This window comes from Pongo pygmaeus, chromosome 4, assembly GCF_028885625.2.
Source record: "Pongo pygmaeus isolate AG05252 chromosome 4, NHGRI_mPonPyg2-v2.0_pri, whole genome shotgun sequence".
Taxonomy (NCBI): Eukaryota; Metazoa; Chordata; class Mammalia; order Primates; family Hominidae; genus Pongo; species Pongo pygmaeus.
This window is the reverse complement of record NC_072377.2, coordinates 78,716,828-78,734,081: the sequence shown is the minus strand read 5'-3', so window position 1 is coordinate 78,734,081 and position 17,254 is coordinate 78,716,828. Positions and strand designations below refer to the sequence as shown.

The 17,254-nt window shown below is 38.2% G+C and overlaps 1 protein-coding gene across 3 annotated transcripts in view; it reads left to right on the top strand.

The window, feature by feature from the left end:
* ANKRD31 (ankyrin repeat domain 31) overlaps positions 1-17,254 on the top strand; it is a 174,833-nt gene that overhangs the window by 154,534 nt on the left and 3,045 nt on the right. For all 3 annotated transcript variants that reach the window (XM_054488525.2, XM_054488523.1, XM_054488524.1), the window contains 2 exons: positions 3,780-3,882; positions 7,504-7,575. In XM_054488525.2, coding sequence (XP_054344500.1) covers positions 3,780-3,882; positions 7,504-7,575 — 175 coding nt within the window. The remainder of the gene's footprint in view (positions 1-3,779; positions 3,883-7,503; positions 7,576-17,254) is intronic.

The window sequence follows — 17,254 nt, the reverse complement described above, 5'->3', positions numbered from 1 at the left end:
AGAAACTGATGGAAATTGTTCATCTCGACAGCCTTATTCTGTCAATTACTCACACTCTCAATGTGTCCTAAACCTCCTATGAACCTAGCTTCTACTCAGCTACATTTTAGAACAGAAAGAAGAAGAAGGAGATGGTTAGATATGTGACCTCTTTTAAAATACGAATATCCAGGAGTTTTGGATCCTGAAAATATAAATAATGTGAAGGGCTTTCTCTTGCCTCTAGCTACATAGAGTGTTGGGAGTATGAAAAAAGAGTCTGGAATGGGGAGGTTGGTACCATGAAGGTGAGTTTTACCTGCATCATCATTTCCATAGAAACAGCTCTTCCAAGGCAGTTTTTGCACTTTTAAACTACTTTCTGTCTTATATTATGAATTCCTAAAGAGATATTTTATTTGAGAAATGTTTTTATTTTCTTAGCCACAATGTATTTTGTGTTACAATGAATTTAAAAGAAAACCCACAGTTTTTTATTGGTTTCTTTGCTCTTTTTCCACCCTGAGATAAAAAGCAATTATTCTTTCCTCCTTCTACTCCTCTTGGAGCAGTGAAACTTTGTAAGATTGACTTCTTAAAACTTGCAATGGAATAAAAGTAGTTATTTGATCATCCATGAACAGATTTCTTTTCTTTCTTTCTTTTTTTTTTTCTTTTTGAGCCAGAGTCTCGCTGTCTTGCCCAGGCTGGAGTGCAGTGGCCTGATCTTGGCTTGCTGCAGCGTCTGCCTCGTAGGTTCAAGTGATTCTCCTGCCTCAGCCTCACAAGTAGCTGGGACTACAGGCGTGCACCACCATGCCTGGCTAATTTTTGTATTTTTAGTAGAGACGAGGTTTCACCATGTTGACCAGGCTGGTCTCAAACTCCTGACCTCAGGGGATCCCCCCACATCAGCCTCCCAAAGTGCTGGGGTTACAGGTATGAGACACCATGCCCAGCCATCCACGAACAGATTTCTATTAGTCAATACCAACAAATGGTTTTTCTGAAGATATATGAAAAATGGGATGATACTTTCAAATAAAATGGAGTCCCAGAAGGGAAGTATATGCAAAGGTGGGTTATGTTTCATTCTTTTTTGATGCATATTAGTACATAAGATGTACAGAAATATTTATTATGGCAATTAATAATGACAATACTGCACTTTATTTCTTCCAAAGACCTTACCAAAATAAAGTTAATTAATAATTTCACTTCGCTCATTAACTACATTTTCAGAATACTGGCTGGCTGAGTCATCTGTTTTCCTCAAACATGCATATGTGTGTATGCAGACACACACACACACACACACACACACACACACAGACATTCTACACGCCCTACTTTTTCCCTAGTATGATATTGGAGAATCAGCATAGACTAATTTCTAAGGAATAATGGAGTGTTGTAAGAGCTTCAGGGAAAGCATCAGTGGCCTTAGGACAAAGCACCCCTCCAGTTCTACCTTTTAGCAAAGCAAGAACACAACAACCTACAGGTATCCTCACCGAACCTGCCTTACGCTAAGCTCCATCTCTCTTACGTGTTCTCATCTGGCATCCTATCAGCTGCCCTTCATCAAAATGGGTTTTGGACAGTGAAGTTGCTGAAATCACTGGAGGCTATGTTGTCCAAGAGCCTAAGAACTTAGCCTCCAGCTCTTCCTACCATGCCTCTGTCAGAGTAGGCATATGAGCTAGATTTGAATCCAGAGAGATTTAGTTCAGGATTCAGAGTTTGAGTCATACACAAATGTAATGACTGCCCTTATGCTTTAGCCAACTGGAGGTTTTTCATGACACTAATATGAAATGCACATTTTCTAGAAGTGATCTAGTGTCTGTTCATTCTGAGGTCTATTCATTAACCTGTTCAATAAATCACTTCTACCTAATGGAAAATAGATTTTTAACTCGGTGGATATTCTTAAAACTGTGTTCTTTGTCTGAATTACCTGCAGTGGAATATGTAAGTCACCTTATATTGCCCAGCACTAACTAATAAAAATATTTTAAAAGTCTGAGATATAGGTGAGAACATACTGAGCCTGCACTTTGATGGATTTATGAGATGTGTTGGACATTGTCAGGGCATAACACATACAAAATCTACTGTTTCCAATAACTGGTTGTTTGGAGAACTGACAAATGGCATTCAGGGGCCTCTCCTCTACTTTCTATGGCAAGTGAGAAGGGATTGACACATTGAGTAGGCCAGGTCTGTTCCATTTTCATTGCCAGGCTTTGTTTGGTCATAGGATTGAGTCCAGAGGGTATCTGTACCTTTAAGATCCCCTAGACCTTTCTCACTCTGTTCAATTTAACATTTATTGAGTACTCGGAATGTGCTAGACAGTATGCCGGATGCTTTTCTTGCATTATCTCTTTTAATCCTCATAACAATTTAATAAGCTGGAGGCACTTTTTTTACAAACACAAATTGAAGCTTAGGGAATTTGAGAATCTTGCTTAAGAGTTGGGACTTCACAGCCAGGCACGGTGGCTCACACCTGTAATCCCAGCACTTTGGGAGGCTGAGGCAGGTGGATCATTTGAGGTCAGGAGTTCGAGACCACCCTGGCCAACATGGCAAAACCCTGTATCTACTAAAAATACAAAAATTAGCTGGGTGTGGTGGTGCACACCTGTAATTCCAGCTACTAGGGAGGCTGAGGCATGGGAGGCTGAGGCATGAGAATTGTTTGAACTCAGGAGGTGGAGGTTGCAGTGAGCCAAGATCATGCCAGTGTGCTCCAGCCTGGGTGACAGAGTGAGACTGTCTCAAAAAAAAATTAAAAGAAAAGAAAAGGAGCCGGGACTTCAGAGTCTTTTATCCAGTATCGTCAGGCACTCTGTGAACTGCTGAGGGTATTTGAATGAATATGATATAGACCCTGTCCTCAAGGAGCTTATGGTTTAATAGAAACAGACGTATTAAAACATAATTTCATTTATATGAAGTAAGTACCATGACAGAAATATGAGTAAAGAAGCTTTGGGAACCTAGAGGAGGATCATTACTTGAAACTAGAGGTTATAGGGAGGCATCCTGGAGGAAGGGATGTTCAAGTTGAATCTTGATGCTTTTCCCACAGTGAACTAACCTCTGGAGGTATGTTAATAGATTGTCCTTAAGCTAAGAGTAAAGAACCCAAAGACCCTTGGGCCCAGAACATTTCTGGCAGAATTTACCAGTTCTGCCTCAGCCCTGCCTTTTTGTGTGTAGATATTTCTAAGCTCTGACCATTTGCACTGATAATGATATAGCTAAGTTCACAAACCACCAGAAAAAATTGATGTCTAGACCTGAAATGTTATTAATTTAATCAGTTAAATATGTGATTTCTTGAAAAGTACCATTACTTTTATGGCTTAATTTTATGAATGTAACATTAAAATTTTAAAGTTATAAAGTAGCAGGTGCTGGATTAATAGTTGTTGAATAAGTGAATAGGTGAGTGAATTAATATCACACAACAAGGGTCAACACATTTTTTTCTGTAAAAGGTCACATAGTAAATATTTTGGGCTTCATGGATGTGTGGTCTGTGTCAATTATGTTATAGCATGAAAGCAGCCATAGATGTTAAGTAAATGAATGAGCATCACTGTTTTCCAATAAAACATTATTTACAGACAAGAAGGTTGCAGGTGGGATTTGGCCATGGATTGAAGCTTGCTAATCCACAACATGCAACAATCAAAACCTTATAAAAATTACAATGTTCAGGACATAGGTGTATTTCCTTCTTACAGAATGTATGATTTGTAAATTTTGTGCTTAATTATGTGCAGGTAACATATCTTGGGAAGGAGCTTTTAAAGTATGTTTCTGAGGATGCACCCATACTTCCAGAACCAAACTCAGTACCTCAGCAATATCAACCTTGTCTTCCAGGTATGTACAGAACAACCCTCATTTCTTCGTTGTGGGATAAAAACACCAAAACCTACTGGAAAATCACTCATTTTATTTTGTCTTTTTTCTCATTGATGTGAAATTAACAATCATTATAATTAACTATTTCAAGGTGAACAATTCAGTGGCATTTAGTAAATTCACAATGTCATGCAACCACCCACCTCTATATAATTCTAAAACACTTTCATCACCCCAAAAAGAAACCCTGTACCCACTCAGCTGTTGTTTCCCACTCTCTGCTCCCCCTGATTTCTGGAAACCACCAGTCTGCTATCTGTCTGTATGGATTTACTTATTCTGAATATATCATATAAATGAAATCAATATATGTGACCTTTTTTGTCTGACTTCTTTCACATAGTATAATGTTTTTGAGGATCATCTACATCATAGCATGTATCCATACTTCATTCCTTGTTGTGACTGAATAATATTCCATTATACGGATATACCATAATTTGTCCACTCATCCTTTGATGGGCATTAGGGTGCTTCCCCCCACTTTTTTTTTTTTTTTTTGAGACGAGAGTTTTGCCCTTGTTGCCCAAGCTGGAGTGCAGTGGCACGATCTCAGCTCACTGCAACCTCTACCTCCTGGGTTCAAGTGATTCTTCTGCCTCAGCCTCCCGAGTAGCTGGGATTACAGGTGTGCACTACCAGGCCCGGCTAATTTTTTGTATTTTTAGTAGAAACGGGGTTTCACCATGTTAGCCAGGCTGGTCTCAAACTCCTGACCTCAGGTGATCTGCCCGCCCCAGCCTCCCAAAGTGCAGGGATTACAGGTGTGAGCCACCGTGCCTGGCCTGGCCTGCTTTCCCCTTTTTAGCTATTAGAGATAGTGCTGCTATGAATAGACATATGTGTATTTGTTTGAGCACCTGGTTTCAATTCTTTTAGGTGTGTGCCTAGGAGTGGAATTATTATACAGGTTGAACATCCTTAGTTCAAAAATCCAAAATCTGAAATCTCAGAATCTGAAACTTTTTCAGTGCTGACATGCTAGTACAAGTGGAAAATTCCACACCTGACCTCATGTGACAAGTCACAGTCAAAACTTTGTTTCATGTACAAAATTATTAAAAATATTGGATCAAATTACCTCCAGGATTTATGTATAGGTGCATATGAAACATAAATGAATTTCATGTTTAGACTTGGGCTAATCCCCAAGATATCTCATGTATATGCAAATATTCCAAAATTTGAAAAAATCTAAAATCCAAAATACTTCTGGTCCCAAGAATTTTGGACTAGGGATACTCAATATTTATTACATAGTAATTCTATGTAGGAAGCACAGTGAATCTGTTTTCCATAGCAACTGAATCATTTTACATTCCCAGCAGCAATGTACAAGGGTTCCAGTTTTTCTGCATCTCTGCAACACTTGTTATTTTCTGTTTGTTTTATACCACTCAATTTTTAACCTTAGTTAATTCTAGGAGAATTTAAGAAATGACCCCATCCCTCACAATTCCTTTCTCTGAATCTATGCTGTACTTACTTTGGATAGATTTTTAAGTGTCATATAAAAGGGAAAAAATGAGTGTTGTTTTTCTTTCTGAAGACATGATTTAGTTTTATTTATTTTCTAAAAATAGGCATTAAAATAAATCTTTGCTTATTAGAGTAAACTAATACCCTTTATCAAATGGAATAGCCTTTAGCCTGAGAAAACTAAAGAGAATGTAGTCTTCACCAGTGAGCAGCAGATTTTGAAATGATCTGGAAAAAGGCAGCACACATTTCTGAAAAATAGCCATAACTACAGTTATATTACCCTCCTTTGCTACAGCATCCCCTCTTTTTTTTCCTAGTGTCCCTGTCTTTGACCATTTGGGGACAATACAGAAGAGAGGAGGCACAAAACAAAAAATGATGATACTGTGATAACCAGGGCCAAGAATTAAACAGGGTTTCTATCACCAAGTCCCTACCCAGGGCCTCCCTGGGACTGTTCCTTTCCTATAACAAGCCCCAATAATTCAAACTACATTCCTTTCCTAACTTTTACACCCTAATTTCTCAGGATCCTCCTCTGTCATAAAAACTGGCTCCATTAATAGGGTGCATTCTCCACAGTTTTCTGAAGATAGCCTCAAAAGTGTTTTTCATCATTTTTGGGAAACAGATAACATTAATAACTGGTAACATTAAAACAGGTAACATTAATAACTGTGGGGAAGTTAAAGGGCTTAAGAAATTGAAAAGAGTTCTTGTAGTGGTTCATGGCCTTTGGTTCCTAAGCTGACTACCTATCTAATCTACCTAATCAAATCAAGGGGTAAGGCCCAGTAACCTGAATTTTTTAAAGTGACTCTTACACAGCCAGCCTGACTATAGACTTTGGATGACTAATAGTATTTGATTTCTTGTGCAGATAATAATTTGACAGTCCTTGATATTCACCCCTTTACTTTGATTCCTGAGGGTGGAATTGGAATTGCTGAAGTACTCTATCCTCTCTCTCTCTCCGCCCCCGTTGCTCCATCCCTTTCTCTCTCTCTCTCTCTCTCTCTCTCTCTCTGTCTCTCTGTCTCTCTCTCTCTCTCTGCCTCCTCCCCACCACCTGCCCCAAAAACACACTTGAAGGAAAACCAAACAAATGCTTTCTTCTTCTGGTTTCTAACCTAAGAGTTGAAGCAGAGCAGTAAGTATTTCCTTCTATCATGAAGGTCATCTGTTCCTCAGATATTCTAGTTCTAGGCAGGCATTTCCAACCCTAGATATGTATCTCCTTCCTCAGAGGGCACACAAGCTCCCTTTTAAGTGAGCATGAAATCAGAAATGGGTTCTGAACTGCTACTTCTGTTGCCTGTAATATAAACAGTTTCCTGTTATTTATTTATTTTCACAAATCCTGATTTTTCTTTCCATTAGATATTTCAGAAAATTTTTATGTTATTGCACCATTGGACTCCAGCCTGGGTGACAAGAGTGAAACTCTGTCTTAAAAAAAAAAAGAAAAGGAAATTTTAATGTTAATTTAAGAACCATGGAGGTAGCAATGTGCCAACCAGCTTCTTGCTACCTTGGTCTGGACCTAAGAATCTACAGGCAGGGCCCTGCTGGCATTCTGTAGGCTGCTGTTGGAATTTTGTTTGAATCTCCTTAATTAGAATTCTTCTGTAGCTGGTTTTGTGGTACCTGACAGAAACCCAGAGACCTGGCAAGTTAGAACAATGCAAAACTCTCTAACCCTATTACAAGAAAAACACTCAGGAGAGAATCTTTCTCCCTCTTCTGCATATCAAAATATCATCATGGAAATCATGGCTCTGACACTGTAGAGACCAGAAAGTCTAAAAAATTATAATAATTTTGTGTGGCTTTCATCAGCCTACCTCAGGTCACAAACACAATCTGTTCTCTTATGCTTTTTGATGACCATACTTTTTAGAATACTGTTTTTGGGGAATAAGGGGAACTAGGAAGAGCCATTTTTAGTTTATTATTTTATTTTTTAAATCATCTCTCCTAAAATGTCAAGAAAGAGCTATTTATATTTCCCATTGGTAGGGTGACCATCATCCTGATTTGACCAGAGCAGTCCCCTAATTCAGCAAAATTATTACTAACGTTTTGTTTCACTTTCAGAAGTTGCTTGTTTAGATGACCCAGTACAGGAACCAAACAAATCAATGTTTGAGAAAACAAAATTTGGACAAGGTAAAAAAAAAAAAAAAAGAAAATATTCAATTCCATTTACTTTTATAAGTGTTTAGATTCTACATATTGTGCAAATAGATCAAATAGATGGTCAAATATTATGCATATCACTCCATATTATAAATAATTGCTGGTTACATCATCTTTATTTCCTGATAGACTTAGAAGATCTTTGATTTCAGAGAACTTTTATGAACTCTTACTTCTTATATTCTTCAATGCCTGGCACACCATAGCTTTCCAATAAATGCTCATTGAATAAATAAATGAATGAATAAGTAAATGAAAGCATGAACATGATTTAAAAGATTGCTGTTTTAAAACTGGATTTACTTTGATTGATTGTCTTAAGACGTGGACATACCTAGATCTTATAGGCTATAATGGAATTTGTGGTGAAGAATTTAACAAATGGTAAATGGGATTTTGGTTAGTTAATACTATCTCCTTTATCTGAACTTACTGTTTCTTTTCTTTTTTTTTTAGACAGAATCTCACTCTGTCACACAGGCTGGAGTGTGGTGGCACGATCTCGGCTCATTGCAGCCTCGATCTCCCAGGCTCAAGTGATCCTCCTGCCTCAGTCTCCTAAGTAGCTGGGAGTGCAGGCATGCGCCACCATGCCCAGCTAATTTTTTTTTGTAGAGAGGGAGTTTCACCATGTTGCCCAGGCTGGTCTCGAACTCCTGAGTTCAAGTGATCTGCTCACCTCAGCCTCACAAAATGCTGGGATTACAGGCATGCACCACCATGCCCAGACCTGAATTTACTGTTTCTAATTGTGGGATATAAGAGGGATGGCCTTGGCCGGGCGCGGTGGCTCATGCTTGTAATCCCAGCACTTTGGGAGGCTAAGGCGGGTGGATCACCTGCGGTCAGGAGCTCGAGACCAGCCTGGCCAACATGATGAAACCCCATCTCTACTAAAAATACAAAAAATTAGCCAGGCATGGTAGCAGATGCCTGTAATCCCAGCTACCCGGCAGGTTGAGGCAGGAGAATTGCTTGAATCCGAGAGGTGGAGGTTGCAGTAAGCCAAGATCATGCCACTGCACTGCACTCCAGCCTGGTCAACAAGAGCAAAGAGCAAAACTCTGTCTCAAAAAAAAAAAAAGAGTGATGGCCTTTCACATTTTCTCAGCCAGAAATTTAAAAGCGAATTCTCCCTCTCATTCTTCTTCTCTCTCCCTCTTTATGAGAAATCATAAAGAATTCTATTTAAATTTGTTAATCAGTATTTCCTAAACTTATTGAATTAGAGGATATCTGTTCACATTCAGTAGAACAAATAGCAGAAGCCTCAATATCCAATCTGTTTACATATCATTTCGGATACATGGTATCAAGAAAATCCTGAATCATGATGACAAATGATAAAAATTTTTAATCTTGCCATCTTACAACTTCCTTCAGTGAATCATAGATGATGGAAAAGCTTTATTCTGAATTGTATACAAAAACTAATTAAATTGGTAACTCAAGTTAATGCATTGATGGACTCCAGAGTGTTAAAATGTGGTATATTAACACATTTGAAGGTATGTGTTCTTTCTAATTAAAGACTTTAAACATAAAAACACAAACCTTTAAAAATGAAATTCTGCTGATGAAATATTGATGAAACCTCTGAACCATCCATGATCTCTATAAGTCCTTTTAAGTTTTAAAATGGAGTGAGTCTATGGGGCATTTTCCCTTGAAATTTCAAAACTTCCTCCCAAGCCTCTCGCCTTTTTGCCTATTTGGCTATAGTTCCTCTTCTGTGTTATTGAGGGAATCCTCACTGATATTTCAGTATAAACTGGAAGGGAAAAAAATAAGCATTTCCAAATTTCTACATTATTTGTTATCACTAGGTATGGACGTATTGACATATTTTTGACAAAGTTATTTCTTTTTTAATTCTGTTAAGATAGATCACGTTTCATTATTTACCCGGAAAACCAATTTTATATATTTGTGTTTCCTGTCACCATAATACCAAGATACTCAAAACACATTAAGCTAAGTGTATTCATCTAAGCAAAAGAATAAAAGTATCACCTGAAGTCTTTTATTTCCCAAGCCATCATTATAATAATTTACTAATTATATTTTCTTTCATGGGGACTTAACATCATTTGTTCATTTGAAAATAGTACATGCTTTTCCAGAAAAAAATAGACTATTTTTTTGTTCCTAATAAAATGGTCCATTTGATAAAACGGTCCTACTGATAATCTGTTGTAAATAAATGACTTTAATGACAGCGTTTTCTTCATTTCCGTTCTATTATTATGCTTTGTCATTTCTCTGTAAAAGTATGCATAATAGAACACAAACATCCACAGGTGCTTCTGTTTTATGTAGTTAAGCGCTTTTTAAACCTTGAACACCCGAAGATGGGTACCTGATAACAGTGCATAGAGTGTTTATTTCAGCTCTTATTTACCACTCTCGATTCTTTTTCATTTTTTTAATCATAATTTTTTTCACTCTGGTATCATGATTAACACTCTTTTAACCTAACTCATAAGGTATTTAATATATCTACCAATAGGAAAAGAAAGAGAAGAAAATTAAATATTTGTTGATCGTCTGCCATGTGCCAGGCCCTCTGCTACGTTATTTTGTATACATTAGACCATTTAAGAACTTTTTTTTTTTTTTTTTTTTTTGAGACAGAGTCTCGCTCTTTCGCCCAGGCCAGAGTGCAGTGGCGCTATCTCGGCTAACTGCAGCCTCCGCCTCCCGCCTCCCGGGTTCATGCCACCCTCCTGTCTCAGCCTCCCAAGTAGCTGGGACTACAGGCGCCTGCCACCAGGCCGAGATAATTTTTTGTATTTTTAGTAGAGATGGGGTTTCACTGTGTTAGCCAGGATGGTCTCGATCTCCTGACCTCATGATCTGCCCGCCTCGGCCTCCCGAAGTGCTGGGATTACAGGCGTGAGCCACCATGCCCGGCCAAGAACTTCTTTTTAGTAGAATTTCAGGGTTCGTTTTTGTACAACCAAATACACAAAAAAACCTGAACACTTTACATATAAAATCAAGTACCTCAGACTCAATTCAGGTTAATAAACCACCTATTAGATTTTAATTCCCCCCCCAAAGAATGAGGGCTTAAATAGTTTTAAACTTCTAAATAATTATACTTCAGGTTTATTTCTTGATTTTAGTAGTTTTTCAGGTGGCTTTTAATCTTATCAGTGTAAATCTATATCACATTATTAATTTAGGCCAGGTGCAGTGACTCATGCCTGTGTTCTGAGCACTTTGGGAGACCGAGGCAGGAGGACTGCTTGGGGCCAGGAGTTTGAGACCAGCCTGGGCAACAAAGTGAGACCCAGTCTCTATTTTTAAAATGGAAAAATTGGCTGGGCATGGTGGGGCATGTCTGTGGTCCTAGCTACTTGGGAGGCTAAGGCAGGAGAATCACTTGAGCCCAGGAGTTTGAGGTTACAGTGAGCTATGGTCACGCGATTGCATTTCAGCCTGGGTAAAAACAACAAAAAATTATTAATTTAGTTTTAAATAGCAAATCATGTAATACTCCATCACCATATTTGGCTTTTAGGATCCTTTTATTTTTAAAAAAGGCATTGAACTTTATATTAAAATAACAATAATAGAATATTTTCCCAATATAACTAGAGCATATGTATTTTTACTACCTATTGAGATAATTGTTAATCATTTTGTTTTTGATTAGAATTATATTTCTGATCCAGAATTGTGATATGATAAAAAGATATGTGGTCTTTGTCTCTAATTCCTGCCACAGGGCTTCTAAAACTCTTGGAATTTTCCAAGTGATAAGAGTGATAGAGGCATCTTTTGTTCTAATGAGACAACTCTTGGCTGGCCCCTAGATAGCATCAGGATGAGGGCTGGTCATCAGAAAGACCAAGCCTTGATTAGAAGCTTGGAACTTTCAGCTCCACACTTCAACCTCTCAGGAGGAGAGAGGGGCTAAAGATTGAGATAATCACCAGTTACCAATGATTTAATCAATCATGCCTACTTAATGAAACCTCCATTAAAAACCACTAAATGATGGGGCTCAGAGAGCTTCTGGGTTGGTGAACACATCAGGGTGCTGGGAGAGTGGCATGCCCAGAGATCGCATGGATGCTCCTTGTCCTATGCATCTCTTCCATTTGGCTGTTCCTGAGTTGTGTCTTTTATAATAAACCAGTAACCAGAAGTAAAGTGCTTTCCTGAGTTTTGTGAGTCATTCTATCCAATTATTGAAACTTGGGGTGGGGTAGAGGCACTATGGAAACCCTCTAATTTGTAGACAAGTTAGATAGAATTGTGGGCAACCCAGTAACTGATATCTGCAACTGGTGTCTCAAGTGAGGGCAGTTGTGTGAGACTGAACCCTTAAACCTGTGGAATCTGAAGTTAACTACAGTTAATTAGTGTCAGAATTAAATTGAATTATAGGACAATTGATTGGTTGGACCAGCGGTTACTGTGAGGAAAAAAATCCACACATTTGGTGTCAAAGTGTCATGAGGAAAAATATCTCATTAGAATAAATATATATATATATTCAGAGTAAGCAATGTTTCATTCCATAACCCTAATGAGATATAGAGTGCTTAGTATGTAAGAACAAGTCCAGGAAGACTGAGTTCAAAAATTTTAGACTTAAAAGTGAACCTCATGTATCAACTACTCTTGGGCCTGTTTGGTGAAATATCTTTCCATGGGACAGTAATAATTACTAATAGATCCAGAGTAAAACATCCTATAAATGATACTGAACATTTTACATGCAATATCTAAATCTTGATACTTCATTTCCTCTCTCACCCTCCTTTCCTCAACATTACTGTCAGAGCTAAAGTGGAAGCAAAACTCTAGTGTTTGAAAGCTTTCAGTCTTTTTAGGTGTCTTTATCTGTTCCCATCTCTCTTCACTGGCCCAAAGCTTGGTGGGAGTAGTTTTAAGGGCTAAAGTAAGAGTATGGCTTGAATTGGTGGTGAAATTTTGCTCACTTTTCTTTTATATTTAAACTTCCTGTATTTTATACAACCTATTAAGTTCCTATTAAGTAACAGTGAGTATATTGAGTATTATAATTGAATTATTAAATCAAGAAGATAAAATTTAAGTCTCAGTTTCCTAACTTCTTAGGTTATTTCACTTTCTTGTCTCACATGCTTTGGATTAAAGTATCAAAAAGTGCTAGGCAATTGTGCAATATTATAAAAGCAGATAAATAAATTTTAGAAGGATAAGATAAACTCTGGATTGTTATCATTGGTTACCTGGGCAGGAAGGAGAGGTGGAACAAGGAGAGGGTGGGGAAAACCATACCTATAGGCCATTCCTGGAGCATGTACAAAAGTGAAACCCTAAAATCTCAGTAATAGAATCCTTGAAACCAGAAGGAAACATCCCAGGATAAACTGAGGAGTGAGCACAGACTGGGGCTTACAGAAGAACATCTCCATTCTAGAACTGTGTCTTTGGCTACAGTAGTTACGGGTTATTATTTATTTCTCAGAAGACTGATAATAGAACTCATAATATATTTTACTTATTTAAGGTAGGTGTAATAAACTGCATATATGTTGTGCTTTTTAAGAAAAGAAAAAGCAAACAATTTTTAAAAATATTATTACATACTGGTATTTGTGCTTTTGTGTAGAAATACATAGACATGGAGCAAAGGTTTGTTCAAGTTTTAAAAAGGAAGAAGCTAGGGAGGTTCTTTAGCTCTAACTTTGCTGAATGTTATTTTCCTGAAATGATTCAAATAATTTTGATGCTCATACTCTTATATAATAAAATAACCTAGAAATGTTATTAAAAATTCAAACTGAGAACAAAAATTTGAAATCAGTTTGCTGTATTCTTACCTTTACTTTAAAAAAAAATCTTAACTTTTATTTTAGGTTCAGGGGTACATGTGCAGGTTTGTTATATATGTAAACTAATAACTCAGGTGTTTGGTGTACAGATTATTTCGTCAACCAGGTACTGTATTCTTACATTTACTTAAATGGGGATTACCCTATTTGGCTCAGTTGGGGATTACCCTAGTCGGCTCAGATTTCTGTATGTATGTGTTTTTTGTTTTGTTGGTTTTCCACTCAGATATATAGGGTATTTTCTTGTGGATCTCAACAAAGAAAATTTGAAGTTGGAAGTAGTGCTTAGTCAAAAGTGCAGGATCCTGCTAAAGTACATAGTATGGGACAGCACTGGCTGGAATGAAATGGGTAGGGAATGCTATGGTGGAAGGAGTTTAGGGAGACCTAGTGCAGTAGAGGAGAAGGAGCAGAAGAGATTAAGATGATGAGAACAAGTGTGTTGTAAGGATGATCTTTCTTTTTCTTCCGTTCTTATCACTATGGAAAGGAAACTGTTCTGTAAGAAGCTATTGGTGGTCTTAACACTATGCTTTGTGATCTGACGTGCATGTTCTCAGAGCTTCATTTCCATGGGTTTACCCTGGAAGTGCCGCCTTCTGCTACTGAGGAGCCAGCCACTTGTAATTTCCTAAAGTCCTATGATTATAGGAAATTGAGAAGTATATGTATGCTGACAGTGAACTTGAGTGGAGTTGGGGATGGGATTTTGACTGCCATGCCTGTAGAATACTAAAACAAGCTGGAATATAAACTATATAAGTCTTATGGCTGTACTAGCCATTCATGGCTAACCTGTTGAGAAAGATATAAATCAAAACCATGATACCCTATTGACTTTGGTAATAAAGTCAGCCCTGCTTTAAAAAAAATTAAAAAAAGAGGAGGTGGGCCTAAAATGGCCCTATTCTGTTAATTCATTGCAGTTTTTAAGGGAGAGAGAGACCAGGTTTACCTCCAAGCAAAGCTAGTTTAGAATACAAAGTATTATTGACTAACACTTCACAGTTTTACAGAAAGCTTTCACATTATGTGGTATTTTCTTATTTGACAAAGATCAGTGATGGGAATGGTAAGGCAAAAGGAAAAAAAGGTTTAACATCAGCATTTTTAAATTGAAAACTCCACTTCCAGAAATTACTAAGCTAACAAATGTCCATAAGCACAGTTTTCCAAACAATTTTGTTACATCAACTCAAGCCTCCCAAGCTCAAGCCACTTTATTTTCAGTGTATTAATTGAGAAGATGGGCATGTTGCTGCCTCTGGAGCCACTGCCTACTATTCTGTACTTTGGGTGGTGATCTTCTCTGTGTAAACAACATAGTGATGATTTCTTATTAAAAATAAGATGTGGCACATATACACCATGGAATACTATGCAGCCATAAAAAATGATGAGTTCATGTCCTTCGTAGGGACATGGATGAAATTGGAAATCATCATTCTCAGTAAACTATCGCAAGAACAAAAAACCAAACACCGCATATTCTCACTCATAGGTGGGAATTGAACAATGAGAACATATGGACACAGGAAGGGGAACATCACACTCTGGGGACTGTTGTGGGTTGGGGGGAGGGGGGAGGGATAGCATTGGGAGATATACCTAATGCTAGATGACGAGTTAGTGGGTACAGCGCACCAGCATGGCACATGTATACATATGTAACTAACCTGCACATTGCGCACATGTACTCTAAAACCTAAAGTATAATAATAATAAATAAATAAAAATAAATAAATAAATAAATAAATAAATAATAAAAATAAGGTGAAGCTCACCTTATTTGAAGTGTGTCTGGCCCTCCCTTTAAAACAAGCACTTTTATTTAGGCCTGTGACTTTTTTTTTTTAAGAGATGGAGTCTTACTTTCTCACCCAAGCTGGGGTGCAGGGGCAGGATCATAGCTCACTGCAGCCTCAAACTCCTGGGCTCAAGTGATCCTCCCATCTCAGCCTCCCAAGTAGCTTGGATTATAGGCTTGAGCCACTGCACCTGGCTAGGCCTGTAACTTTTGTAGCAAGACTTCCCTTTTGGAGAGAAATGCTAGGGTTTTATGCCCACAAGTCCACCTTGCTCTGATTTTTCCCAACTTTTCCCAAGTTAACATGTGGCTGCATCATCTCAAGAGGATCAAATGAGATGAAAAGTTCCTAAAACAATCACTGTGGAACAATAGGAATTATCGTAGTTATAAAGATGGCTGCATTTACATATCAGGTCTTACACTCCGACATCCTAATACCAATACCTTAACGTATAGATATTTCTGTGTGTATTCATCTTTTCAGCCATCTATTCATCTGCCCTCATGTATTGGAAGTTTTGTAATATAGTTATTATAGTAAAAATGATACCAAAATTGGCATATTTTGTGGAGCTTGTATTTTTTCATATCATGATCCTCTACGTGCTTAAATATTCGTGATCTCTCTGTGCCTCCAAAGAGAAAGCCCCAAGGTAGACCTAGTGGTCTTTGCAGAAATATTCCATCTACTTCTCAGAGTTCAAAAGTTCTGTATTATGTAAGATTAGGTTTGGCTGCATGCAGCAGAAAACCCTAAATAGCAGTGGTTTCAACACACAAAGATTTAGTCGTTCATTAGAAGTCTGGATCCATAGCATTCCAGATGAGGCACAGCAGCACCACAGAGTCACTGAGTCTTTCTACTCCATCTTCCTTTGTGCTGGTTTACATCTTGAAGTAAACTCATGGTCCAAAATAGCTATGAATCTCTAGCCATCACATCTGCATTCTAGGCATTAGAAATAAGGAAAGTAGGGAGGCAAAAAAGCAGGGCTTCCTAGCTGTCTGTCCCCTTAAGGAACCTTCCCTGAAGTCAAACACACACTTTGATTTATATCTCTTTAGCCAGAGTTTAGTCATATGCCACACCTAGCTGCAAAGAAGTCTGAAAAATATAGTTTTTCTGTGTGACACATTGCCTGTGATTGTTAATGAGGAGAAAAACAAAATGGCAAAAATAGAGGCAACTTAATAGCCTCTGCCAAAAATCCTTTTTAGGAAGCTATAAAATAATAGTTAATGTCAATTTAGACAAAGTAAATTGTATTGGGTAATCTGGCACATTGCAGGAAACTTTACATTGGAAATTCACACAGTGGATTCACAACAGGATAATGTGGTTGGAGTCATGCTGGCTATGAAGGAGTAAAGACTATAAGAGCACAAGTGTAAAGTGATGGGGCTTTGTGTGTACCCTCTTAGCTAGAGGCCTCCCTGCTCTGCACCTTTGGCACCACGTCTAGGAACCGCCAGTGCCATGGTGTCAAAAGATTCCTGCCCTATCCCTAATCATTTCTGCTATGCTCTATTAAGAACAGTTTTTCGGCCGGGCGCGGTGGCTCATACCTGTAATCCCAGCACTTTGGGAGGCCGAGGTGGGCAGATCACCTGAGGTCAGGAGTTCGAGACCAGCCTGGCCAACATGGTGAAACCCCGTCTCCACTAAAATTACAAAAAAATTAGCCGGGCGTGGTGGTGGGCGCCTGTAATCCCAGCTACTTAGGAGGCTGAGGCAAGAGCATTGCTTGAACCTGGGAGGCAGAGGTTGCAGTGAGTCGAGATTTCACTATTGTACTCCAAGCTGGGTGACAAGACCAAGACTCCACCTCAAAAAATAAAATAAAATAAAATAACAGCTTTTCTCAGATGTCAGTTAAACTGTGCTTGAATTAGGCATTATGATCTTGTTGATTTTGCTGGCAGTTTCATATAACATTGTGGAAAGTGATAATAAGTATTGCAGCTACTTCCAGCAGTCATTTCAATGTGTTGCTAAATAATGATG